Source organism: Lagenorhynchus albirostris, chromosome 3 (assembly GCF_949774975.1).
Source record: "Lagenorhynchus albirostris chromosome 3, mLagAlb1.1, whole genome shotgun sequence".
NCBI classification, from domain to species: Eukaryota; Metazoa; Chordata; class Mammalia; order Artiodactyla; family Delphinidae; genus Lagenorhynchus; species Lagenorhynchus albirostris.
Genome location: NC_083097.1, coordinates 159789830 through 159816077, shown reverse-complemented (window position 1 = coordinate 159816077; position 26248 = coordinate 159789830). Strand labels below are relative to the sequence as shown.

General features: G+C 55.5%; 1 protein-coding gene across 1 annotated transcript in view; it reads left to right on the top strand.

The window, feature by feature from the left end:
* Window positions 1-947: 947 nt before the first annotated feature.
* Window positions 948-26248, top strand: part of ELL (elongation factor for RNA polymerase II) — an 80498-nt gene continuing 55197 nt past the window's right edge. Inside the window, exon 1 of the mRNA XM_060144786.1 lies at window positions 948-1092. Coding sequence (XP_060000769.1) covers window positions 958-1092 — 135 coding nt within the window. The 5' untranslated portion in view covers window positions 948-957. The remainder of the gene's footprint in view (window positions 1093-26248) is intronic.

The following is a 26248-nucleotide window of genomic DNA, read 5'->3' as shown; positions in this document are numbered from 1 at the left end:
TATTGTACACTTTAAATGGGTTAATTTTATATGTGAAATTTTTTTTTTTAATAGGAGAACTGGACAACCACCATCTCTCAGGGCCCGTGGGGATGTAGGATTTTATTCTATTAAAAGTCTACTCTTGGGACTTCCATGGTGGTCCAGTGGGTAAGACTCCGCACTCCCAATGCAGGGGGCCCGGGTTCAATCCCTGGTGGGGGAACTAGATCCCACACGTATGCCGCAACTAAGACCCAGCGCAGCCAAAATAAATAAATAAATATTAAAAAAAAAAAGTCTAGTCTTATTATGAGCAAAGTTTACCAGCCCCCACAATTCCCCAACAACCTTAGGGAAGCCCCACCAGCCCAACCCAGCGTCCAACGCGCGCTCGGTTTGCATAGTCACGCCCACCCACTCAGCCTGCATCTGGTTCCGCCCCCCCCGCCCCCCACGTGTTTTGCGCCGGCCTGGCCCCCTCCGCGCCCTCGTTGGGGCTCTCAACAGAAGCCAAAGGCGGAAGACTTGGAGAGACTGCGTAAGTAATACATCACGTCAGCAGCTGGTGGGGCGGGGCTTCGACGGGCCTGGTTGTCAGGGTCATGAATAATACACATTGAGGCGGGGCCTGAAGGTGGGCGCGTGTCGGGGCGGAGTCCGGGCACGAAAGTGGACACCTCTAGAGTTCTGAGAGGTGGGGCCGTCCGCGCCTTATGAATATGCAGGAAGTCGGGGCGGTGACTGTGGGCCTCACTAGGCCCGCAGGGTGGCGTGGCCAGCCGCATCTCACGAATAATGCAGCACGTCGGCGGGGGGTGCGGCGGCGATTGTGGTTCTCGCTGGATCCGGAGGGGGCGTGGCCAGCCGCGTCTCATGAATAATGCAGCGCGTCAGCGGGCGGCGGGGTGGGGCGTGGCCGGCGCGCCTCCGGCCCTGGAGCCGGGAAGGGGGGGGCGGGGGAGCGATGGTCGCAAGATGGCGGCGCTGAAGGAGGCTCGGAGCTACGGGCTGTCGTGCGGGCGAGTGAGCGACGGCAGCAAGGTGTCCGTGTTCCACGTGAAGCTCACCGACAGTGCCCTGAGGGCCTTCGAGAGCTACCGCGCCAGCCAGGTGAGCGACACGGGGCTTGGCGCGGCCGTCGGGGACGTCGGGGCGCAGGTCGGCCTCGCGCGTCCCTCTCCGTGGCGTCCTTGCCTGGGGGCTCGGGGTCCGGCGTCCGAGGTGCTGATCGCGGGTTCCTGGGCCGGTGGGGCGCGGGGTGGGCGCCTGTCCGGCTCGGAGCGCGGGGAGCCTCGGCGCGGGGAGACGACCCTGGCGGGCGGCCCAGGGCGGCCGAGGGGCCCGAACTCGCGCGCCTGGTCCGGGGGATGTCTGTGTCGGCACCTGGAGGCGTCCGGGGCCTTTCCCGACTTACCCGGCACCTGGGCAGGAACTCGTTTTTTCACCTGACCAGGGGAGGGGGTGGAGGCAGCGCCGTCCGAGCACGGGAGGTGGGGGTTTGGGACTTCTCAGTCTGGCTCCTTGTAGGGTGTCTGGTAGGGATGGCTGACTGCACTCCTGGGGAGCAGCTTTAACGTCTAGGACGCTGGCAGGGTGGGTCAGTGGGGCACCGCTGTCGGGGCATCTGTGGGGTCCTGTTCCGTTTGTTTATGGAGGTTGTGTCTACACTTGGGGGCCGTCTTTGATGCTTTCCAATGAGGCCTCTGGAGTTGGGTTCACTCTTGGTTCTTGTGAAGGGGAGTTTGGGCAGAACCTGATAGCTTGTCCCCAACTCCCTAGGTGAACCTGAATCACTGGACACCTTTAGAAAGTGGGAGTGTTTTGGGGAGGGAATTGCTGGCATGGTGCCTCTCCCAAGCTGGGAGCCTGTTGTGGGCACCTGGGGAGGAGCTCTGGCCACTGCACCTGGCTGCTGACTCAAACTTCTCAGGGGCCGATTTGGGCCCATCTCGGGAAGTTCGAGGCGTTTCAGTTCTGCCACCTGGTCCGGGGGGATGGGGAGAGGCTTCTTTCTACCTTCTTTCAGGCCTGACTTTGGGGCACATCTGGGGCCTGTGGTCAGAAACTGCTTCTTCCCATTTCTGTTTGTGTCATGGCGCCCTCCTCCTGTGTTGGGACAGAAGTTGCAGGTGCCCAGTGGTCAGGTCCTGAGGGGAGGTGGTTTGGGAGCCCTTTTCCTCCTTTCCTGGAAAGTGGGGGCTTCATAGTCAGTGGCTGTAGGGGGAGGGGTCTGGCGTCAGGTTCAGGGAGGCCCTAACGTGTGCGTGTGTGTGCGCGCGTGTGTACTGGGGATGGGGGGGCCTCGGGCGGGTGAGGAGAGAGACTAACTAGGAAGGAATGTGGCTTTCTTCCTGCCCTGGACTTGTTCGGCACCATTAGCTAAGCTGGGAATTTCTTCCCCTGTTTTGTTCCCAGTGCCCACCCTTCCCGCTCTTCTTCCCACTTTTTTGGACAATTTCCTTCCTGTCCTCGTGTCTCAGTTTCCCCTTCATAGAACCGGGATTTCATCTTTCTGGAAGAGTGAGTTCTCACCTTGTCAAAAGGGATTCCCCAAGGTGAGGCTGGGGTGCCAATGCAGGTGAGGAGGAGGGGGCACGGTGGCCAGCTTGAACCTCCCTTCCTTGTGGAATTCCAGCCGGGAGTCTTTTTCCCTGGGCAATTCTGACTTGTTCCCCTGGAAGGCAGGATTTCCTAGAAACAGCTGGGGGAGAGCTTATGTGTCATGTAAATAAGGTGAGCTTGGTACCTGGTCACTGTGAGTTCGGAGCCCCGCCTTCCCTGCCATGCTGCCCTCCCTTGATCTAGTTGTCCGGAAGGCCTGCCTGTGCGTCCACCTCATGCTGTCACGCTGCTATTTTTAATTTAGGGTGTTGGTTACATCCCCTAAGCTGGATCTTCCTCCTGTGAGGGTGAAGGTATAACTGTAGACTCAAGTTCGTTCCACGGAGAGCCCAGCTGTGTATGTCTGTGTTGATCAGCCGGAAAGGGCTCCCTCGAAGAGCTTCTCCTTCTCAAGCTACTCGTGTTAACTTGGCTAGCTGGGCTAAATTTTGGGGGTGACTCAAACTTCCATTTTTCTCAGAGGCTGACTTGTCATTTAAGTTACTTGGCAGTTTTGTATTTAATCTTATCCAGTGGGCAATGTAGTGGACTGAAGTAAAATCAGGGCAGCTTGGGCACACTCAGTGTTCTTGGGTGGTGGGCATGGGGAAGGCGACTTGAAGAACTTGTTTGTGTGACTAGTGAAGTGTATTGGTTATTAACAAAACCTCATATGTTTGACTGTCAGTAGCGTCTAGAGTTTTCTATTCTCTAGCGCTGTGGTTATATGGTTTGCCAGTGGCAACTTGTGGGGAGGGTTTTTACTTTTACAAAATTTTTACAGTTGCCCTTGAACAACACAGGTTTGAACTGCCCGGGTCCACTTGTATGTGGATTTTTTTTCACTAAACACATACTACAGTACTAGGGGACCCACGGTTGGTTGAATCTGCAGATTCGGCACTCAGGATATGGAGGGCCGACTGTGAAGTTTATAAGGGATTTTTGACTGCTCAGGGATTGGTGCCCCTAACCCCTGTGTTGTTCAAGGGGCAACTGTAATTGCAAAGAGGTTTTTACAGACTCAGATGTGGCAGGGGCCTGGAGAGGAGCATCCTTCAAAACTTTCTCTGTGGCTCCTGGGAGCCTAGCTGTTGGAGTAGCCGGAGAAGTCCCTGACAGCTTCCCTCTGCAGAGAGGTCTGGAGTCTGAGCTGCCTTTGTACAGACCTAGTGACCAGCCTGGAACATGGTGGAAGGTAAAGATGTAGTCATATGTGCAGCTGCCACCGTCCAGACTTGGGCTTCGCGCAGTCTTGAGTGCATCCCAAGGCACTCCCGTGGATCTCCCTTTTCACTGTGATGGGTTACTTCCGGGAGAGAAGAGAGGGGAAGCGTAAACACAACCCATCTTTCCAAGACAGCATCATGCGCCTGTTCAGAGAAGTGTCCCTGACAGTGATTGAACGGAAGTGACCTTCCCTGGGGCACCTCCCTCGACCACCTGAGTATTTCATCATCGGATTTGGTGGGCTCTGTTGCTGAGTGATTCTCCCCTCCCCAGATTAAAAGGTCTTTGATGAAGAGTAGCATATTGTTGTTCAGGAAAAATTGAGGGCCCAGGGAGGGGCCCAAACAACCTGGGAATTGGAGCCTATCTGGGTTTGAATCTCTGAATCTCGGCTCTACCTGCGTGAGGCCTTGGGTCAGTGCCTGACCCCTCCCGGTCCAGGTTCTCCTCCTCAGAGCTATGAGGATCCCAGTGGCTGCTCTGGTTCCTTCTTCTCTTTAGGATTATGAGTGTCCAGTACCTGACCCCTCCCAGCTCCAGATCCTTCTCTCCGGACTCAGGGCCCTGCCCTCTCTGAGCTCTGGCTCCTCCTCTCAGGGCTGTTGGGATTCCTTTGGCACACGTGCGGCCCTCAGTGCAGCCCTGACCCCTCCCAGGTTCTCAGCACTTGGTGTCGGTACTCAGGGCTGGTTCCCACCTGGAGGTTTGAGCAGAGACTATAGGAGAGCCTGGGCTCCTACATTTTCCCAAATCTGATTGAGCGCCTGCTCTGTACAGGGACACTGCTCAGGGGCTGGACATTTATAAGTGACCAAATGAGTCCCCAGTCGAGCTGGCATTCTAGAGGCAGGAGACAGATGATGAACAGGGTGGCACAGAAATCAGCATGAAGAGCTTGTCAGCAGTCATTGTCAGGAAGGAAATAAAATGGGGCTATGTGAAAGGGCGCTGCCTAGGAGATGCCAGAGCTGAGGTCTGCTGGGCGAGGGGTCCCCTGGGGGGAAGGGGTGTGAGTTCCAGGCATGGCACATGCATAGGCCTTGAGACATGAGGGGCTGGGGAGGGTGTTTGGGCAGGGGGCAAGGCCCAGGTAAAGACGTGGAGGCAGCTGCAGGGCTCTGTCCTGGGACGGGCTTAGGAAGAGGAAGTCTGCAACAATACTCTGTGACTGTTCTGACCCACGCTGGGGGCTGCTTGCCTGCTGCTAAGGGGCTAGCTGCGTGGGTGTCAGCCTGGCCACCGGTGGCAGGAGGAGCCTTAATTTAGCCTCTACTCCCCTCCCACTGTGAGGCCCCAGGAGGTGGGTTTGTCTCTCCTTCCTGGGGGGCTGCCCCACTCGGCCCTAACTAGGTCGCTTCTTGTCTGTTTTTCATATGAGCTGTCTTTATTTTTTTAATTTTTTTGGCTGCGTTCGGTCTTCGTTGCTCCACACAGGCTTTCTCTAGTTGTGGCGAGCAGAGCCTGCTCTTCGTTGGCGGTGCACCGGCTTCTCATTGCAGTGGCTTCTCTTGTTGTGGAGCACGGTCTCTAGAGCGCAGGCTCAGTAGTTGTGGCGCATGGGCTTAGTTGCTCCGCGGCATGTGGGATCTTCCCGGACCAGGGCTCGAACCTATGTCCCCTGCACTGGCAGGCGATTCTTAACCACTGCGCCACCAGGGAAGTCCCCGAGCTGTCTTCAGGAATAGCTAAATTCGCTGCCCCTCTTGGCCTCTGGCCAGGCCCCTGTAAGCCCTTTGTCCAGGCATGTGTCACCTTCTTGACAGTTTTGGCAGGAAGGCTAGCTTATTGTTCCCACTGTTCATTGGGGGCAGTTGAGGCTCTGAGGGGCAGCGTTGCCTGCCTGAGGTCATGCTGACTGTCCTCACTGGCCCAGGCTGCCTCTCCAGTTGGGCGGGAGTTTGAGCCACAGCTATGAAAGGGAGTCCCACTGTGGTCTCAAGTCCTCATGACATGCCAGCATCCCAGGGTCCCGAGAACATTGGTGACATGAGTGGCCGTGCAAATTCCTGAAGTCGCCAGCTTTGACTGTCCCGTGCCCTCTCCCCTGAGAAAGCTTGCAGGTGATAACCAGTGCCTGTGGATTGTGCCCTGCATGCCAGCGCTGGCCTGAGCTGTACATGTTACTTCATCTTGTCCTCTGGCTGTCAGCCCTGTGGTGGGGAGCGGTTCTCAATTCTCAGGTGAGGAAACAGGTAAAGACTCTGGGAGGCCGAGTCACCAGAAGGAGTCTCCCAGCTGGGATGGGGCTGAGAACCGGGCATCTGGCTGGAATGCAGTATGTGTGGCCTTGAGCTTTGCCTTCTCTGAAGGGTGGTGGCCGAGTGGACTGGGCTGGCCCATTGGTGTCAGGAGCATGACGTAGGGGTTCGGTTTGCATGTGTGTTTCAAGGTGGGCACTCAGTAGGTCTGGGTGGGGTGAGTCCCTCCCAGAGGCGCATGTCTCATAGGTACTGAGGGAAGGCGAGCAACCTGGGGTATGGAGTGAGTGCTGGTCATTTCTGCAGATGGCCTATGAGGCTGTGTGAGGGGCCAAGCCCCGCATCTGCCACTGTGACCCTTGACTAGGCTTCCGGCAGCCATTCACCATGGTGACTGTGTGTAAACAGCGGGTGGCTCTCGGAAACCCACCCTCTGTTGACTCATCGGCAAGGCCAGAGTTCATCACCCTTGAAGTAGTTTTGACATCACACCCGGATTGTGACATCTCTGGGGAGTCCTTGAAAAACAAGACTGTTTCTCCTGTTCCGTGCATCTCTTGTCCCGGAGCAGACCCTGGTTTTGGGAAATCTGCTTCTTCATGGCAACAGCCCTGCTCAACGTGCCTGGCTGGAAATCCATCCTGTGCCTTTGGGTTTGCCTCCCCTAGGTCCTTCACTTGTAGGGCCTTGCTCCCTTGCTCTCTGCCTTTATGACTTTCTCCTTGGTCTGTGACTCGCGTGGCCTGGAGGTGTCTGAGATCTCACCTCTAGCGATACGTGGCCACTCTGCAGTCACCCAGAGACCACAGGGATGCTTTCCAGAACAATCCCTGCAAACAGCCTCTGACCTGTAGTGTAGTAAGTGACACAGACAGCCACCATGTACAGTTTTATCACTTTGCTTTTTAATAAAGAAGCTGGTGTCCAAGTAAACCATTCAGGGGGAGATCTCCTGCTCCCACACTAAGTGGCTGCACTGGAATCTGACGCTAATTATATCCTCCTAGCTGGGTCCCTCCCTGGCCACACTGAGATGCGGCTCCTGGCTGAGTCACCAGGTCAAAGGGGTGCGTTGGTGACTCGCCACAACCCTTCCAGAGGGGAGGGGGCCTCACATGTCTGTGAAGTTTGTGGGGTCACTGAACTCCTGTTTAAAAGCGACACATGTCAAAAGTTTCTTTCTTTTTACCACAAAAGCTGTAGAGTTCAGTGAGGAACACTAGCAATTCCCTGTTCCATGGGCTGTTGTTGGCACCTCAGCGCCTTCCTCTGTCTTGCATCCAGAGGAAGTGGACATCATAGTGGTGTCCTCATATAATCTTAGGTCTCGATTCTTTTTTATCGCAGTGCTAAACTTTGTTTTTTAGTGGCTTTAGTCCTAGTCTGCTGTCCGGTACTGAGGGCTGTGCAGAGATGCTGAATTGCAGTGAGAGGCATCCCTGGTGTACCTGTGCATTTGCGAGTGGAGCTGGAGGTTGCAGGTGCTGAACGGTGCAACTATTGTTATGTTGAAATTGAGGCCCAGGAGGGATATGGTCAGGTTTGTGGTGTTGGATGCTCAGGGAGGTCAGGCCTAGAGGTGGGGAGGCTGGGGGTGGAGACTTTGATGGCCTGAGCTGGGGTCCACTGGGGTCGGGCAAGGGGACAGATGTAGAAGTATTTGGGCTGCCACCTGAACCTGGTTGGGGGAGGTGGACATTTCTAACCTTTCCTGATTCTGGCCATAGGGCAGAAGTGTCTTTGCACACTCGGCTTACTGTCATGCCTGAGCTGGGTTTGTGAGAGTCGGGTTATGCAGGGCTTGATGAGACACTAATGGTCACCTCTGGAGTGACGCTTGGCTGGAGGAAAGGCGACTGTGGCTGATCAGAGAGCTGCTGCAGGTCTGTGGTGGGTGAACAGCATCAGCATCATCGTCATTGATGTGGGGCGAGGTGGAAGACGTGCGTGTGCAGCCGTGGTGATGCTGCTTCAGGGCCCGTGTCTTTCTGGGTTGCTAACTTTGTCTCAGGGTGTGGATGTCATGAGTTTCTTGCCAGTGTCCTAACCAGTGCAATTTGAAGGCGGTTTAGAACGGATGTGGTGGCCTTGGAAGCCAGCAGCCTTTCTTCTTCTGGTTCTTGGATTGTGTTCGTTGCTCAGGGGCAGTTGGATAGCAGGTTTCCTTTATTGTGCTGGCATTGACCAGTTTCTGGACAGTGGGTGTTCTGGACACTGGGGGAGCCAAGGCTGGGCCTGGACGTAGGGGCTGCACCCTGAGACAGCATTTGGGTGTCAGTGTCACCCCAAGTCAGCCTCATGGGCAGGCCAGCAGGTGGGCTACGCCGTCCAAGTGCAGATAACATTGGGTCGAGGGCCCAAGGCTTGCTTAGCACTTCCCAGGGTTCCCAGGCACACTCCATAACAGGAGGTCCTGGAGAAGTTCAGCCCGCCTTGGACTGCTGTGCTTTCAAGAAATTAATGAGCTGCCGATGATCAAGGGCTGTGGTTAATGCTCCACATCATTGCTCCATCATCGGTGTTCTCCTGGTAGACGTTCAGAAAGGGAGACTGCGGCTTGGCACAGGACACCTTTCCCGAGTACGTGCCCTTGCACCTACCCTGGTTCCTAACCCAGGCTCCTCACTGTTTGCCTTGCTGCCCCTGTGTCTGTCTTAGATACTAAGGGAGGGTGTCCTAACAAGGGAGTGCCTCCCTCAAAGGATGCTACACGTTGGGGTCAGGTAACCTGGCTCCAGCCAGGTCCTGCTGACAGCCTGGGGGCCCCGGGCTGCTGGCTCCCTCCCAAGCCTCAGCTTCCTGGGTTGAAGCAACACCTGCAGTTGTAGTGGCCTCGCAGGTCAGATGGGCGAAACATATGGATGCTGACCACTCCTGCCCCCGTGTGTGTGTGTGTGTGTGTGTGTGCGCGCGCGCACGCATACTCTACAAATGATCTGAGAAAGTGAAGCCCTTCAGAATTTAAAATATCCACTTCTTTGCCTCTATCGTCAAGGATTTTTTTGTAAAGTAAAGAATGACTAGATTAAATGGATTTCCCCAGTCTTTTTTAGCCACTTTCCTGCCTGGAAGTCCACCGCACTGTGTCGGAGGGAGCTGGGCCTTGTCATGCATCCCGCTTCTTGATCCCTCGAGCGGCCTCAGTGGGCACTACTGGTGGAGCAGGCAGTGAGCAGAGGCCAGATGGAGCTGAGGAGGGACAGGAGGTCGTGCCGGGGTTTCTGGAGACGTGTCCGGCTGGGCCTGGGGATGACTGCTGAGCCCACTGGGTTTGTGGCTGCTGCCGGCAGAGTGTGAGGAATCAGCCCCAGAGCCCAGGATATGGTGGCTCCATCTTTGCCTTCAGGTTGTGCTCAAGCTTGTGAGTACTGGGGAGTCACACAAGGGCAGTCTCGAGGGGCCAAACTCCCTCTCCATTCGAGAATGCTGTTCCCTAGGTATGTGAGGAGGGGTTCCTGGCCCTTCCATCATCCAGCTTGGCTGAGTGTGGCCCTGGCAAAGGTGTGCAAAGGCCGAGTAACGAGGGGCCACCCTGTCTGCCCCTGCCCTTTCCTGGGCCCCTCGGCTTCTTTTTGGACAGGAGTGGCAGGACGCGGGCATGAGAGGCCTGAGGAGTCCCTGGCCTACCTCTCTCCCCATCTGGATGTATGCCTGTGGCCTTCGTGTCCTGTTGATTAGACTGACTGACTTGGTCTCACCCTGCAGTCCCCACATCCCTATGGGGGAGGCCAGCTGAGGGCATGGTGATGATGGCTGCCAGGCGGGAGAAATGCAGCGGCGATGGGGAGGGAGGTGCCCTTGGGAAGCAGGGCAAGTGAAACCATCCAGGAAAGGCCTAGAATGTCAGCGTGAGATCTGAGAGAGCGGCTGAAGGAGGGAGGCTGGTAGGGAGTCTGGGAGGGTGGAGCAGCCAGAGGAAGTTGGGGCTAAGGAGTGCCTGAGCGGAAGTTGGGGTTAATTTCGTCATCCAGGGAAGCCCTGAGTGAGTAGCTGTGACTCCTCTGCTTTGTGTGGGTGTAGACGGCTGCAGCCCCTTCCTGGGGGCTCCCTGTGGAAGGCTCGACCCCATGGCTGATTTCACTCTATGCATGAACATTTTCCCTTGGGGGCTTCCTCCTGTGACAGGCAGGACTGGGGGCAGGGTTGTGGTCAGGAGGCCTTGGGAGTGCTAAGACCAGTCAACCCCAGTCTTTACCTGGGATCTCTCAGAGCCTTTTCTAAAAAAATTTTTCATTATTATTTTTTATTTTTATTTTTTATGCGGTACGCAGGCCTCTCACTGTTGTGGCCTCTCCTGTTGCGGAGCACAGGCTCCGGATGCGCAGGCTCAGCGGCCACGGCTCACGGGCACAGCCGCTCTGCGGCATGTGGGATCTTCCCGGACCGGGGCACGAACCTGTGTCCCCTGCATCGGCAGACGAACTCTCAACCACTGCGCCACCAGGGAAGCCCTATTGTTATTTTTTATCTTTTTTTTTTTAAGAGTGAAACCATATATAGCTGAGACCACTCCTATTTATTTATATCTGTGTTGGGTCTTTGTTGCTGCACACGGGCTTTCTCTAGTTGCGTGGAGCGGGGGCTACTCTTGTTGTGGTGTGCGGGCTTCTCATTGCAGTGTCTTCTCTTGTTGCAGAGCACGGGCTCCAGGCGCATGGGCTTCAGTAGTTGTGGCACATGGGCTCAGGAGTTGTGGCTTGAGGGCTCTAGAGCGCAGTCTCAGTAGTTGTGGCCCACGAGCTTAGTTGCTCAGCGGCACGTGGGATCTTCCTGGACCAGGGCTCAAACTCGTGTCCCCTGCATTGGCAGGCGGATTCTTAACCGCTGCACCACCAGGGAAGTCCTGTTATTTTTTATCTTTAATTGTAAAATTCACATAACATACATTTGCCATCTTAACCATTGTTAAGTGCACAGTTCAGTGGCATCAAGTATATATATTCACATTGCTGTGCAGCCATCACCACCATCCATCTCCAGAACTTGTTCATCTTCGCAAACTGAACCTCTGTCCCCGTTAAAAACTAACTGCCCGTTCCCCTCCCCCAGCCTCTGGCAACCACAATTCTGTTTTCCGTCTCTATGAATTTGATGGCTCTAGGGACCTCTTAAAAGTGGAATCGTACAGTATTTGTCCTTTTGTGACTGGCTTATTTCACTTAGCATAATGACCTCAAGGTTTGTCCATGGTGTAGTATGTGTCAGTATTTTCTTCCATTTTAGGGCTGAATAATTTTCCATCGTTTTGATCTACCACTTTTTGCTTATCCATCCATCTGTCAGTGGACATTTGGGTTGTTTCCACCTCTTGGCTGCTGTGAATGATGCTGCTGTGAACATAGGTGAACAGTTATCTGAGTCCCAGCTTGCAGTTCCTTTGGATATACACCCAGAAGTGGGATTGCTGGATCATGTGGATCATATTCTATGTTTAACTTCTTTTTTTCTTTTTTTTAAAATAAATTTATTTATTTACTTATTTATTTTTGGCTGCTTTGGGTCTTCGTTGCTGTGTGCAGGCTTTCTCTAGTTGCGGCCAGCTGGGGCTACTGTTCGTTGCAGTGCGTGGGCTTCTCATTGCAGTGGCTTCTCTTGTTGCGGAGAATGGGCTCTAGGTGCACGGGCTGCAGTAGTTGTGGTGCCAGGGCTCAGTAGTTGTGGTGCATGGGCTTAGTTGCTCCGTGGCATGTGGAATCTTCCCAGACCAGGGCTCGAACCCATGTCCCCTGCATTGGCAGGCGGATTCTGAACCACTGCGCCACCAGGGAAGTCCTATGTTTAACTTCTTGAGGAACTTCCATACTGTTTTCCATAGCGGCTACACCATTTTGCATTCCCACCAACAGTGCACAAGGGTTTCAGTTTCTTGACATCCTCACCAACACTTGTTATTTTCTCCTTTTTTTTTTTTGATACGCGGGCCTCTCACTGTTGTGGCCTCTCCTGTTGTGGAGCACAGGCTCCGGACACGCAGGCTCAGCGGCCATGGCTCACGGGCCCAGCCGCTCTGCGGCATGTGGGATCTTCCCGGACCGGGGCACGAACCTGCGTCCCCTGCATCGGCAGGCAGACTCTCAACCACTGCGCCACCAGGGAAGCCCTATTTTCTCCTTTTTTGATAGTAACCATCCTGACGTGTGAGAGGTGATCTTGGAGCCTTTAAAATGTACTAAGATGCTTGTGACTCTCTGGTGAGAGTTAAGGTCTGAAGGGCCTCTGGCACTTGTTGGACCATTGATAGGCTCAGGAGTTCCCTGTGAAGGTGACAGAGAACCTGACCCCAGCAGAACGGAGGCATGTTGGTACCCACACTTGAGGTGGGCTTGGGCTGGCTTCAGGTCCTGCCTGAGGGAAGATTTTGAGAGGGTCATCCCTGGGAGCAGATGACAGGAAGGGCAGGGAGAGCAGGTGTGGCCCCACCCTGAATGAGAAGCTGTGGTCAAGTGGAGATGACAGTGACAAGGGGAGGATAACAGTAATGAGTTGAGATAGCAGTGACGGTGTAGGAGCCTGGGCCCAGTCAGGACCCGGGTCTCTAAGTTGGGAGAGTTAGTACGTACCTTGGGTGGTCTGGAGAACCTGTGGGGGGGGCAAGCAGTGGGGGCTGAGGGCCAGGGAAGGGTGGGAGTGTGTGTGACATGGGGTCAGCTCAGGTAGCTCAGCTCTCTGCCACCCTCACCACTTCCTGCCCTTCCAAAGGCAAGACTTCTGTGCTCCCCACTCCCCCTAAAACCAAAGAGAGGCCCTGAGGTCATGTGACAGGGAGGGTCTGGGCTCCTCCCTGCGGGCACCTGAGGCTGCTGGGCCCTACCCTAGTCATGAGCTCCGATGTGGCAGAATCTACTCGACTTTTGTGAGTTTAGCAGTTTGTGTCCCATGTTGAATCACAAGGGGACTGTTTCGGAAATGGGCTTTCTTCCAGGTGGGAAGTGGCTTGGAGACCCCAAAGGTCAGGCACTGCCCTTTGTGGGGCACTGGGCAGGTACAGGCTGAGCTTCAGCCTTCAAGACCTCCAGTACCGTTGACCCCGCTCCTGCCCTTGACCTGGCCTCAGGGCCTGAGGGGGAGGAGGAGCAGTGTTTTTTTCTGGACCCAGTGGGCAGATGCAGCCCGCTTGCCCTCGGGGGAGACTTCAGCAGGTGGGCTCCCTGTGCAGTCCTGCTTCTGCCTCCAGTTCTCTTGCATGGTGTGTGTGCGTGCGTGTGCGCGCACAACGTGCACCCTGGCCCCCATGCTTTTGGTTCTTTCCATCCAGGGGAGGCTGATCTGAGAGGGCCCGAGGGCCCTGGTTGGGGTGACCACCCTGTTATACTGCCCTGGGGTCAGGGTGACCTTGCCTTCTCTTACTACCCTGAAGAGAGTAAGTGGGCCGGGAGGTTCCTTTTTCCTTTTAAAGTTTTATTTATTTATGTGTTTATGTATTTATGTATTTATTTAGGCTGCACCAGGTCTTAGTTGCAGCATGTTTTAGTTGCGGCATGCAGGATCTTTTTTTTTTTTTTTTGGCTGTGTTAGGTCATCGTTACTGTGCACGGGCTTTCTCCAGTTGTGGTGAGCGGGGGCTACTCTTCGTTGAGGTGCGCAGGCTTCTCATTATGGTGGCTTCTCTTGTTGCGGAACACGGGCTCTAGGCGTGCAGGCTTCAGTAGTTGTGGCACCTGGGCTCAGTAGTTGTGGCTCGTGGGGCTCTAGAGTGAAGGCTCAGTAGTTGTGGCGCATGGGCTTAGTTGCTCCGTGGCATGTGGGATCTTCCCGGACCAGGGCTCAAACCCGTGTCTCCTGCATTGGCAGGCAGATTCTTAACCACTGCGCCACCAGGGAAGCCCATGCAGGATCTTTTTTGTTTTTAGTTGTGGCATGTGGGCTTCTTAGTTGCGGCACGTGGGATCTAGTTCCCTGACCAGGGATGGAACCTGAGTCCCCTGCATTGGGAGTGCAGTCTTTTTGGGGAAATTCAGCTTCCTGCTGTGGACCTTGTGGTTCTCCCCACATCTGGAGGGAGTGATTTAACGGTCCCGGTGCAACATTTCCAACAAGGGGAAAACCCACTGAATTGAGTCAGGACAGCCTAGCTCACAGGGGCTAGAGTGGGGGCAAGCTCAGCTTGGCCTCGCCCTTGATGGTGGGTCCCTCCCTGCCACATTTTCAAGGTCCTGACAGTGAGCCAGTGCCACATCGCCCTTCTGACTGCTCCCTTTACCTGTGGGATTAGTGGTGGAACTGATGGGCCCTCTTTTTGGCCCTGAAGAATCTGAGGTCTCTTGGGCCCAGTGTTGCTGCTGTAGCTGTTGGCCCCCAAGACCAAGGCCTCGGTAGTTTGCCACCATGTTAGGTGAACAGAATCGGATAAGGATGCTGATGAAGTGCACTGTTATGGCATGTTCCTTTTTTCAGTGTCAGCCTTAGAATCTAAAATGAGGGCCAAATCTGGCCCCCACCTGTGTTTGTAAATAAAGTTTTATTGGGACGCAGTGGTGTTGTCTATGGCTGCTTTTGCACTGCAGCGGTGGCAGAGTTTTTGCAACAGGGACTATCTGGCCCTCAAAGCCTGAGACATTAACTCTCTGGCTCTTTACAGAAGAAGCCTGCAGTTGTTGGTCTGGAGTGTTGGGATGGGTGTGTTTAGCAGACTGTTGCTGTCCTGGGGGAAAGCTCAGGCCTCGGACCCCTGGTCCCTGGGCTGTTGCCTGCAGCCCTGTGAGCCCTGGCAGACAGCTTGCCATGGCATCTCAGGGCTAGACGGATGCTTCAGAGGGTCCTTTTTGTCCAGCCTCTTCATTTCATGGATGGGATGTCTAGAGAATGGTGGTTGGCCCACGGTCACATCAGCATAGATAAATCGAGCCTCAAACCCAAGGGTGTCCACTCTGGGACTGCCTGCCCTCCCAATTTCATGGAGACTCCGAGTGCTTCCTGCCCCTCTTGTGAGTCACTGGGTTTCCTGGGAACAGCTTTTCTCAGGCACAGTGACAGGCTTGGCACAGCTTCCAGTGGGCCTGGCCTTTTTATTTGTGACCTTCTGGTGAACTCTGGAAACATAACTGTGCAGCCTGGGTGGGAAGGGCTGTGTGCGTGTCCCTGGCCGAGCTGGGAGGGTGGGCGTCTACCTCTGATTCGAGTCAGGCTCTGGCTGAAGTCCTCCTCGTCCCTCAGCCTCGGCTCCATGGGTGTACAGTGGGGCTGGTGTCACCTTCCGAGGGGAGATTGTGCCCAGTAAGGGGTCAGTTCCCACAGTGTTTTCGAATGTGTTTCATGACATGAGGAACAGTCAGATGACAGTGGTTCCAGATGGGTCCCTTGTGTGGAGACGACGGACAGCAGGCCTCTCCTGCTCCCCAGGAGTGAGCTGTCCTCAGGTGGGGCCCGGGGGTTGGCGTTCGGGGAACCTTTGGAGCGTTCTCAGCTCTGGACGAGTGCTACCTGTAGTTAGATTCTGACAAGTGCCATCTGTAGATGATTCTGAGTTGGACACTAGAGAAGGCCTTCTTGGGCAGGCCTCTGCCAAGGGGCCGCAGTTTCTGGGTTCTGTTCACAGAAATGGCATGATTTTGCTGTTATCTGATGTCATTTCTCCCTTTGTAGAATCAGATGGGACTGTTGAGCTGTGGCAGGGTGGGCAGGGGGACGGTGTAGGGGGAAGTTCGAGGCAAGGGGGAGGTCCACAGGGGGATCATACTGGGGACATCCCAGGGTGGAGAGACTGCTGGGAGATGTCTGGGGCAGGGACAGGCCACAGCTAGAAGAATGTGTTCCTTCCTCCTCTGGTTGTACTATTTTTGGTATTGGATGCTCACAGATGTCTGCTGGTTCCAGCAAAGTATGCTCAGCTCACAGTGGATCTGGCTAGTGGGATGAGGACAACCAGCCCTAGTCGCCTATGTCCAGCTTGTCTCCAGCCTGCTCTGGGGAGTGCACCAGGCCCATGCTTGCTCCCTTACCTGTGCACAGCGTCCCACTAGTCGAGAGCCTTGTTTGTAGAGCCACATGACATGGTGATCCGTGCCAGCTTGCCCTGACAGGAAGCGGAGCTGTGTTAAGAAGGATTCTGAGGTGGTGTTTGGCCTGGAGTGTAGGATTAATGGTATGTGGCCCCTGGCCCTCCCTGGTCTTAGCCCTGCCATCTAGCATCTCTGTGGGGAGGGTCCCTTCTTGTTATTGAGCAGGTGAGGTTAGTGACCCCCCCCAGGTGAGCCTGGGCTGTGAGAGTGGGGCCAGCGAATGGGGCCTGCCAGTGCCTGGGTATGCGGGGCTTGGCTCACAGGCTGTCAGTGGAAGGTGGACTGATGCCATGCTACAAATGCACAAAGCTTTGGACCTCTTTTTCCCCAGGGGTTGAAGGTGACTCTCCAGGGTCTGTGCCCCAGAGCCGTGGCTCTGATTGCACTTTGTCCTGGGTCTTCACACAGCTCCTGCCACCTGCCTCTCTTCCTCCTGGTTTTGGTCTCTCATGTAAGAATTCACTGAGGCCTGGATGCTTTCGTGTGACAGGAATTGCCAAGTGAGTGATCTGCTGGGCACAGTTCAGCTTTGGTGAGTGGCTGGTCTGAGCAGACGTGGCTTCTGCCTCTGTGCCCTCTTCTTGGAGCTCCTGGTGCTGTTCCCGGGGCTCAGCCATTCAAGAGCGAGCACACAGAGTGGGTGTCCCCCTGCTGTTGCTTAGCTCAGGGGGCGGGCGAACTTGGAGGTGTTGAAGCAGGTCACTGGAGGACGGAGGGCCCAGGCCTGGGACAGTGAAGCAGGATACCTCGAATTGGCTGAGCTGGGGCTGGTTTTGAGCCAGCCTGCAGACCTGGGGAGGCTGCCCACTGCTCCGTGTTCATATGGGCACCCAGCAGGCCTAGGTACAGAGGTTCCGGATGTCTGAGCTCTGTACCTCAGACAGCTGAGGGCCGGGGTAGGGAGGCAGGCCGTATTGTTTCTAAACTCTCACTGGTATTGACCATGCATGGGCTGGGTGGCTGCAGAGTGCAGCGCAGGACACGGGTTGGGGAGAGGGGACTGGCTGGACAGTGGCACCACTCTCTGGACCTCATTTTACCCCCCCGCGGGATGGGGGTCATGTTGTGGGGTCTGTGCCTTCCTTCCATGCTGCAGCCCTAGCTGTCTAGCAGAAGAGTCAAGGCCTGAGGTGTCTCTGAAAGGTAGGCATTTGCTCCTCTGTTGGAGCCATAGGCCAGGAATCTCCTGGGTGCAGGCATCATAGACCTCAGGCTAGCTGGCTCCTCTGCTGCTCAAGGTTACAGGGTCTTTGCGGTCCCTCAGAGCCTGTCGACTGGACAGGTTGGTGGCCGGACTCAGTGGTGGCTGTACAGGGCTTAGCAGAGTGGGCATGTTCCATTGTAAATAGCATTTCCCATGACAGCCCTTAGAGCACATTAGGGATGGTGAGCGGGGACACAGTTCATGCACAGACGCTGCTGGGCCTTAGGCAGGATGCAGGCTGGGGAGCTCTGTTTGTTTAAAGTTGGGTCTTGTGTTCTTTGTTGTTACTTATTAAGCCATTGATTAACCTTGTGGGTGGTACCAAGCTGGCCTTAGGCCTGGCAGGTGGGGTCTGAGCTCTGCAAGCTGGCCAATTCTGGACGGAAGAGCATTGTTGCTTTGAAAACCGGGTGCTGGGATTGAGGATTCTGGAGCCTGTAGTTGCTTCCCCTTCTGGCCCAGTCATAGATGAACGTGACTGAAATCAGATGTGCACAGCAGTTTCACATAGGCGTCCAGGAGGAATCCTGAAGTCTGCGGAAAATTTAGGGGAAATTTAGAACAGTGATCCCCACGTCATCATTTTCACTCAGGATGTGCATTGAGATTTTGGTAACTCAGAGAGTCACAGGACTGCATTTGAAAAACAGAACAGGAGTGGCGTCAGTCAGCCCACGCGGGCAGATCCCTCAACAGGGTGGCTGGCCTCCTGCCTCTCTTCAGTCCCCTGCACCGCCCCAGCCTGTCTGCATGGTGGCCAAACACCCATTGCCCAGGGCCTGAAATGAAATAGTGTGTGTGTGTCCTCTGCACACTGCAGCTACCTGGTGAGTCCTCCCCAGGCTCTGAGGCCCAAGCGAGGCCCTGGCCGCAGGGAGTAAGCAAGTGGGATGCTACATGTGGGGTCCTGGTCAGCCCCAGGCATCTGGCCCAGAGCACCTGTCCTTAGGTGGACAGGCCGGGCTGCAGCCAGGCCCCAGGTGTGACATCCCAGTTTTGGAGTGCCTGGCCCTGTGCCGAGCGTTGTGGGTCCTGAGTGAAGAGCGACAGTCCCGTGGGCTCTAATTCCACCTACAGGTCAGGAGGGCTTGCTGGAGACGTAACATTTGCTGGAACCTGTTGGAAAAGTGGAATTCCTGGGGCCAGAGCCGGTGGTGGGGAAGAGCCTACACCCCAGGAGGCCCGGGAGGCTGTGCTGAGGAAGAAGCCCGGCCCTCTCCCAAGAGTGCCGAGATCAGACAAACAGGTCAGAGTGCTGGGGAGGGTGGCCAGCACACGGCACCGCAGGGCACAAGCTTCAGGAAACAGCGTGTGTGCCTGTGCCTCAAACACTTCTCCTCTAGGTCTCTATGGGCCTCTCCCTCCCCCACCTTTGTAGTCTCTGCTCAGAGGGCTCCTCCGTGTGTCCCCGGCACTCAGCGTGTCCCCTGAGGTGTGAGTGCTCCTGTCCCAGCGTCTGGAGCCACATCGGCACTCTGTAGCAGCAGGGTGAACCATACCATATGAACATGTGGTGGGACCGTGTCCAGGAGGGGTGCAGGCCCGTGTGGTTGCCTTGTCCAGCTCACTCTGCCCAGTCTGTTCTGTCACTCCAAGGGCCAGCATCCTGCTCCAGATTCAGGATGCCGTCAGCTCAGCTCCCTCAGCAGACCCCTGCCCTGGAGGCCGTGACTGTTCTCAGTGGGGGGACTCTCCTCAGTCACATGTGTCTGATTCTCTCCCTTCCTCATTCTCCAGCTCTGCCAGATTCCTTTTCCAAATATAAAAGCTCTGCCACCTCCTTCTCACCAGCTTTATCCCAGTTCTCACCCCAGGGTGGTGGTATTCCCTCCCAGAGCACCATAAAATCCCCTCTGGACTTGCTTGGGGCAGCAGCGCAGGCCCCAGGGTGGACAGTGCCGCCAGAGGGCCAGCGGTTCACAACACCTCCTCTGCGGCGGGTCTGGGCCTGGTGTGTTATGCTAATTTTAACGTTTTTCTTTTTGAGCGGGGTTCCCTTTTTACCAAGTAAAACCAGCTTAAAATGCCACTTTATAAAGCAGGTGACAGAGGTGACTCTGGTGGGGGCCGGGGAGTCCTACTGGGTGGCCCATGCCATGGGGGTTGGGCCGCAGCTCTGCCCAGGAACCCTTGGTGAGATTCTGGCCTCATCCTGGGCAGTGTCCTCCCACTCCCAGGGCTTTCCAAGCCTCCACAGCCTGCCTGGGTTGGGGGCACCCCAGATGGCAGCATTGGGGCATTTGCTTGGAGCCCCGTATTGTTACCAGTGACCAGGCTCCTTCCTGGGCATTGGCAAACCTTGCTAGGCTGCTGAATGCTTTCCTCAGGTAGGGGCTTTTGGATTCTGCATTTATGGGCCCAGAACTTCTTCCCTAAGTTGGCTCAGAGGCAAAAAGAAAGAGGAAGGTCATTGAGTTTCCTCGCAGAACCCTGACCACGCTGCACGCGCACGTTCCTGCTTCTCTGTCCTGGAGATCTGGCATGCGGCCGCTGGTGTTGCTGCTGTTTGTCTTCCTTCATGGATAGGGTTTGGGAATCCCAAAAAGCCGCTGTTTGGGGTCCTGGAATGTCCTTGATGGGGATATTTGACCTTTTGACTCTAAAGGTTTCCTCCTAATTTGGCTGGTTGGAGGGTTTTCTGTGGTGGTGTGGTTCCCATTTGCAGAACTGACAAAGGCCAGCTCACCCTGGGTTCTGGCTGCCCCAGCGGTCTGCAGCACCGTGGTCGCCAGTGCCTCCACCTGGAGCAGTTGGTGCAGGCCTGCACCCCTCCCTCCCTAGGGGTCTGTGCCCCTTGCCACCCTCACCTGGGATGCCCTTTGTCCCCTCCTGACTCACTCCTGTCACACCCACGACTCACGGAAAGCACTCTGTCAGCATAGATAGCTCTGTGGTCATGGCTCCCGGAAGCCTCCCTGCACCCACAGACACGGGGCCTGCCGTGTGTTCTTGTGCCGTCACCCCAGGGTCGCCGTGTCTCTTCTCTGGGTCCACTGCTTTCCTGGAGCCCTCATTCATCTCTGGCTGGGAGTGTGGGTCCTTAACAAGGTATCCAGCCACAGTGATAGGGGCCACTCCTGTCCTACAGAGCTCTGGGACATTTGGTGGCCTAACGTGGAGTTTCTGCCACCTGTTACAAACCCCTCATTTGTAACAGCTGGGTGGTGTTGCCACTCACTGCTGCTGGGGGCCACCTGTGGGCGGCGATGTGCGATTCACAGGGCTCCCGGGGACCCCGCTGCCCAGGCCCCAGCATTCTCTCCTTGACAGCCAAAGGCCTTTCTTTGAAAGTCTCCTCGGGAATTCCCTGGCAGTCCAGTGGTTAGGACTCCTCGCTCTCACTGCCTAGGATCTGGGTTTGATCCCTGGTCGGGGAAATAAGATCCCACAAGCTGTGCAGCACGGCCAAAAAGAAAAAAGGTCTCCTTTTTAGTGTCTGTGCTCTTGCTGCCTCCCCTCCTTCCTGCCCACCAAGAAGCACACTCCTGGAGTCCAGAATGCTCCCCAAGGACGGAGTGTGCATGAGAGGGCCTGGCACACACCAGGCCTTTGCTGTGAGCCTGTGAATTTGATTGGGCCTTCTCTTTCTGGATCAGTGGTTTCTGACTTTGTTTTGCTCTTACATGGTGCAGCCAGCTCTTAGGCACCAGCCAGGTGTGTCAGACAGACCAGTGGGAAGTGCCTCACTCCCACAGAGCACACCCTGCTGAATGCTGAGGCCCCTCAGGTCCTGCCCTGTGACTCCAGTGCAGCCTCATCTGCTCCCGTGAGCAACTGGCACCTGGCTCAAGATACTTGGCCAGCCCGACCACAGACTCGAGGGAGGGCCAGGATCTGCTGTCCTGTGGGTTGTGCCTTGTTCCCCACTACCCCCAGCAGCTGACCTTTCGTGCCACCTCTGCGAGCGTGTCCCAGGACGTTTCCCACTTCTTTTTGCATACCAGATTGTCTTATTCTTCCTAATTTTGTGGTAGTGCTGGGCAAAAATGGTATCTCTCATTTGTGTTTTCTTGGTGGCATCTCATATATTTTAGCCACTTGTAACTGTCTTCTCAGTCTGTGCCACTCGTCGCCTTTTCCTCTTGGTGTGTGTGTGTCTTTGAATGGGGTTCACTCCCGCGCCAGTTAACCCCCTCAGCTCTCTCACTGGGTGCCACCTGAATGCTGTCTGCTCTCCAGAACGGCATTGCAGCGTGGTCATTTCTTCTCCCAGGTGTGACCCACCACACACTTTTTTTAAAAAAATAAATTTATTCATTTATTTATTTATTTTTGGTTTTGTTGGGTCTTCATTGCTGCGCATGGGCTTTCTCTAGTTGCGAGCGGGGGCTACTCTTCATGGCCGTGCGCGGGCTTCTCACTGCGGTGGCTTCTCTTGTTGCGGAGCATGGGCTCTAGGTGTGTGGGCTTCAGTAGTTGTGGCACACGGGCTCAGTATTTGTGGCTCGCGGGCTTAGTTGCTCCGTGGCATGTGGGATCTTCCCAGACCAGGGCTCAAACCCATGTCCCCTGCATTGGCAGATGGATTCTTGACCAGTACACCACCAGGGAAGTCCGTGACCCACCACACTCTTGACCGAACAAGATCGCCTCGGTTTTGGCTTGGCTGTCCCTGTGAGTGACACTTACTCATGGGCTCTTCTCTGGCAAGTCGGCTGTGTAAAGTTGGCAACCAGCTGGCCATTTGTCACTTGCTTGAGTGTGACGGTGGACCCAGCTGGCCAATGACTTTGAAGCACTTAGACTGTGTTGTTAGACTATTTTCCAGGGTCTTGGGTTTGCTTCCATTTACCTCAGTGACGTATTACTGGAAAAAACGTGCTTGTGGATTGGAAAATACTAGTCTGTATAGCCCCTGTTGGTTCCCAAAGTTATTCCATATATGTATAGCGTTTGAGCCCACGCCAACTTCAGGAAGCAGCGGTGGTCAGTTAGGGCCACTGTGCCAGGCCATGGGAGGCACTGCTTGTCCCTGGGTCAGAGTGAGGGCTCACTGAGAGGTCTGGGCCCCTGTGCCATGCTGGCCTTGGCTGGGATGAGGATGTGCCATCCATCAGCCCCAACACACAGCTGCTTCCCTGAAGGAAGCCATAATTCCCCCATCATCCCTCCATCCTGCAAGGGTGGTTCCTATTTCTGCCTTTGACAGAGTCAATTCCTTGAGGAGGGATCTGCTGACAGGTCCTGCTTGGAGAAAACTGGATTTGACCTGCAGGATTTCAAATGTCATGACCAGAGGGTTGACGGGGCTGCTATTAAAGGACTCCATGACAGACGTTTGCGTGGTGAGTGCTTGGTGAGCACCATCTAAGGGGTTCAATCAAATGCTGAACGTGCACTGGGGTCCTTACGGAGATACCCACCACGTACATGGCAGATGTGGAAACATGAGTGTGGCTAGGAATCATGTTTTACTTAAATGAGCTTATTATTATTACTTTTATTATTATTGACTTGTTATCACCTTGTTGAATATTATTTGAGATCATCAATACAGTTTTGGGAAAGGTTCCCTGGCTCTGATGGTTCCCTTGGTTTGGGGGGTGGGGTGCTCCCTTTGTCTGGATCTGGCCTGTCAGCCGTCCCTGGTGGGGACGAAAAAGGCAAGAACAAGGTCATTCCCATCTCTCAGATGAGAAAACTGACCACACAGCTGGTTAGAGGGTGGTTTCCCTCACTCTGGAGGTCCTCGGAGGTCTCTTGGCCTTGCCTTCTTCCTTGCGTCAGGGTTGTTGTTTGTTTTGTTTTGTTTTAAAGAGTGTTGCAATACTTTATTTTCCAGCGTTCAAAAACTGAGAGGCAGGAAGGAGCCGGAGGTCACGTGCGTGGCAGAGCCGGTTTGTGCTGTTCTGTACGTTGTTTCAGCACAGCCCCGTGTGGCCAAGCCAGAGAGATTAAGTGTCTTACTTAGGTCACACAGCTCTTAAGTGGCAGATCCTGAAGTGGAAGCAAATCCTCTGATCGTAGTTCTGGGCCCTGAGACAGAAGTTTTGCTTTTGAGTCCCAGCAGCTGCTGAAAACCCCAGTGTATCATTCCTGTTCTTAAGCCTTTGGTTCCCTGTCTCTGCTGGGACCGGTTGACTGATGTGGAAGCCTGGCAGGTGCACTGCTCCGATCTCCTATAAGGAAAGGACAGGACACCTCCAGGTGCTGCCTCAGCTTTCAAGCAGTGCCCAGCCCTTCCCCCCCAGCTATGGGTTGGGTTTGAATGGCTTGGAGTGGTGTGGAGGAGGGGACCCTGGACCTTGGAGCGGGTTAGAACCTTTTGGCTTATCGTCCCTGCATAAGGCTGTGAGTTTCATGTGACGTTCTCCTTAACCCAGCCCCCGGGGCAGCGTGGTGGTGATGGGAGGCTGGACCAGCCGAGGGCCCCCAAGTTCACCTGACCTCTCATCCTGGTTGATTCTGTGTTCCTAGCCTAGAAGTCCAGAAAGTATTTGGACTGTACTGTGCAGTCTCACTGCCGATGCACGCGACTGTCAGTGCCAGTGAGACACTTCCGTCTTCCTTTCCTAAATAGACCTTCTGGTCCTCCTTCCGCTGAGGCGGCTGGCCTGGAGTCCTGCCAGGTTCTCCTTCTGTGATGGCGCAGATTGTAAGCTGCTCCCGAAATCTAATTTCAGGCCTGAGATAAAATGGTTTTGTTGACCTGAGGTTGTTGAGTAGGAAGGCAGGAGACTTGAGTTTTTCCTTCTAGGGGTTTCGTGTTGCTGGAGTGATGTTTGCTCGCTTAGAAGACTCGGTATTCCGGCCACGGTGAGAGTCCACTGCTCCTCCTGTCGCTGAGGCTGGCCCCACTGCGTCTTCTACACAGACTACCCTTCTAGAAACTTTAAAAAAAATTGTTTCTTGCACCTGACCTGGTTTTATTTATTTTCGAGCTCAGGAAGACGTGTTCTGTCACTCACAGGTGTGGCACGTGGCTGGGTCTCCTCAGGTTTGGCCTGTTGAGCAGCCGAGTGGTGGAGGCAGCACTTTCCTGGGTCACCCCTCGGGAGACTCTGCTGCTTCCCGAGCCTGGAGGTTGCTCTGGCTCTGTTGTCTCCGAGACTACAGAATGCTCACTGCAGGAGGCTCCTGCCTCTTTCGGAATCTCAGCCAGTGTCCGCGCTTGAGGTCCTCCTGTGTGAGGCAGGGGCTGCACGACCCCTGGGCTCACGCATGGCTCTCCTTTGCTCCAGCGTGCCACGTGGCACACACTCAGGCACGGCCGTCGCAGCTCGAGGTTGTCAAGATCTGAAGTTTGGCTTGGTGATGCCTAAAGGCACCTGTGTGGGGACCTGGCCGGTCTGGGTTGAGTCCTCCTTCCCTCGTCGTGGGGCTCAGGCATGGCCCGAGCCTCCGTTTCTCCCTCTGTGAGGAGGGAGCAGTTGCCCCTTCCCTGGAGGTTGTGAGGGACTGAGTGGAGTGTCAGATGAAGGGCCACGTGAAGGGGTGTCCTCTGCTCATCGCTGTCACGCTGGGGAGAGGATGCACTCGGCCACACCTCCACGCCTGTCCAAACCCTGGTCATCGTCTTTTGGGGTGTGCAAATCCCCGCCGTCAGGGCAGGGAGCAGGTGTGCCAAGGAGAGGCCCCTTCTGGAGAGTGCAGGGGCCTCTGCTCGGCCCTCCTCCCTGAGCCCTGTCACCCCAGGCTCAGGTCAGAAGGTCAGCAGAGGCACTGGCCTCTGCCAGATCTTTCCCTCAGCCCAGGCTGAGGTACTTGGGGTCAGCCTGCCCATCCCCTACCCTAGTGCAGACTCCCCGGAAGTGGCTGTGCAGGGGACCTGGCTTCTACCGGCCCTGCCTAGCGCTGGGGGCCCCTCTTCCCTCCCCATCACTCTACTCTGCCCGGCTCAGCATCCTTAAGACTGGTCTCTCTGTTTGGACCCCCCCCCCACTTTCCTCCCTCAGCTGCAGTGGGGAGCTAATGGGGACACGAGTGAGGAGGAATGGCAGAGGCCAGCAGCTCCCATCTGGGGTCTCCTGCTACTCCTTACTGGCTCCTGTTCTGTGCCCCAGCTGCCCAGAGCAGTGGTTGACATGCGCGTGGGACCAAGCAACGCCCCTTTGGGTGCTCAGGCCCTCTCTCCCTGCTCCGTTTCCCTGGTCTGGCCTCCCTTGAGGTCTGTCACCTCCCATCCTTCTGGTCTTGGCTCAGCGCCCCCTCTCATCCCATCAGAACAGCCTCTCCCAGTGTCACTCTATTGTCCACTCTTAAACTGTGCCAAGGGACCCTGAGTGGACAGGGCAGCGTCTGTCTTATTGGCTGCTGGGTCCCCGCCTCCCGCCTCCATCCTTCCAGCTTGCTGTAGTGCTTTTGCTGCCTTCTCCAGCTATTAAGTCCTAGGCGAGATGGTTCTGAGATTACACCTGCCAAAGGTGCCAGGTGTCCAGGTATTGCCAGCTCAGGAAGTGGAGGGAGAGGATTCCAGTCTGGCATGGGCAGAGCCGATGCAGCTCTGAAGGCAAAGAAGATGCTGGGAGATGCAGTTACCTGGTCTGGCGCCCAGAATGGGGCAGATGAGTGTGGGGTGGTGGGAGGGGTCGAGCTGAGCAGAGGTAGGGAGTTGGAAATTTTCATCTGTGGTCTTTAGTGCCAGGCAGCAGAGAGGAGGGACCTGGGGAGTAGAAAGACCTGGGGGGATTTCAGGGAGGGTCTTTGGTCTTTGGGGATCCTCATGCCCTGGGATAGATTTCTAGTATTGATTTTTGTTTCTGATTACCTGCCTGGTGAGAGAGACCTTACTGTGCCCTTGTAGGACAGGTCACCTCTTAGGGGCCTCTGGGACTGTCCCCTCTGGAGGGCACCTGTGTGCTGGGACCAGAGCAGACAACACTGGGAAAAGTGATCAGTGACCCAGCAGACCTTTCCCAGGCTGCAGGGTAAAGGACGGTGTTTCCCAGGGACCAGGTGGCTGGTGGGCCCTCTCCCTTTGTCTGTGGGGCTGTCTAGGTATGGACGTCCTGCCTGCCCTACCCGTTGGGTCACCTGGGTAGGTTAGAGAGGGAAAAATATGCCAGGTTCTTGTCATTTCATCCTCCTGAGTGGGG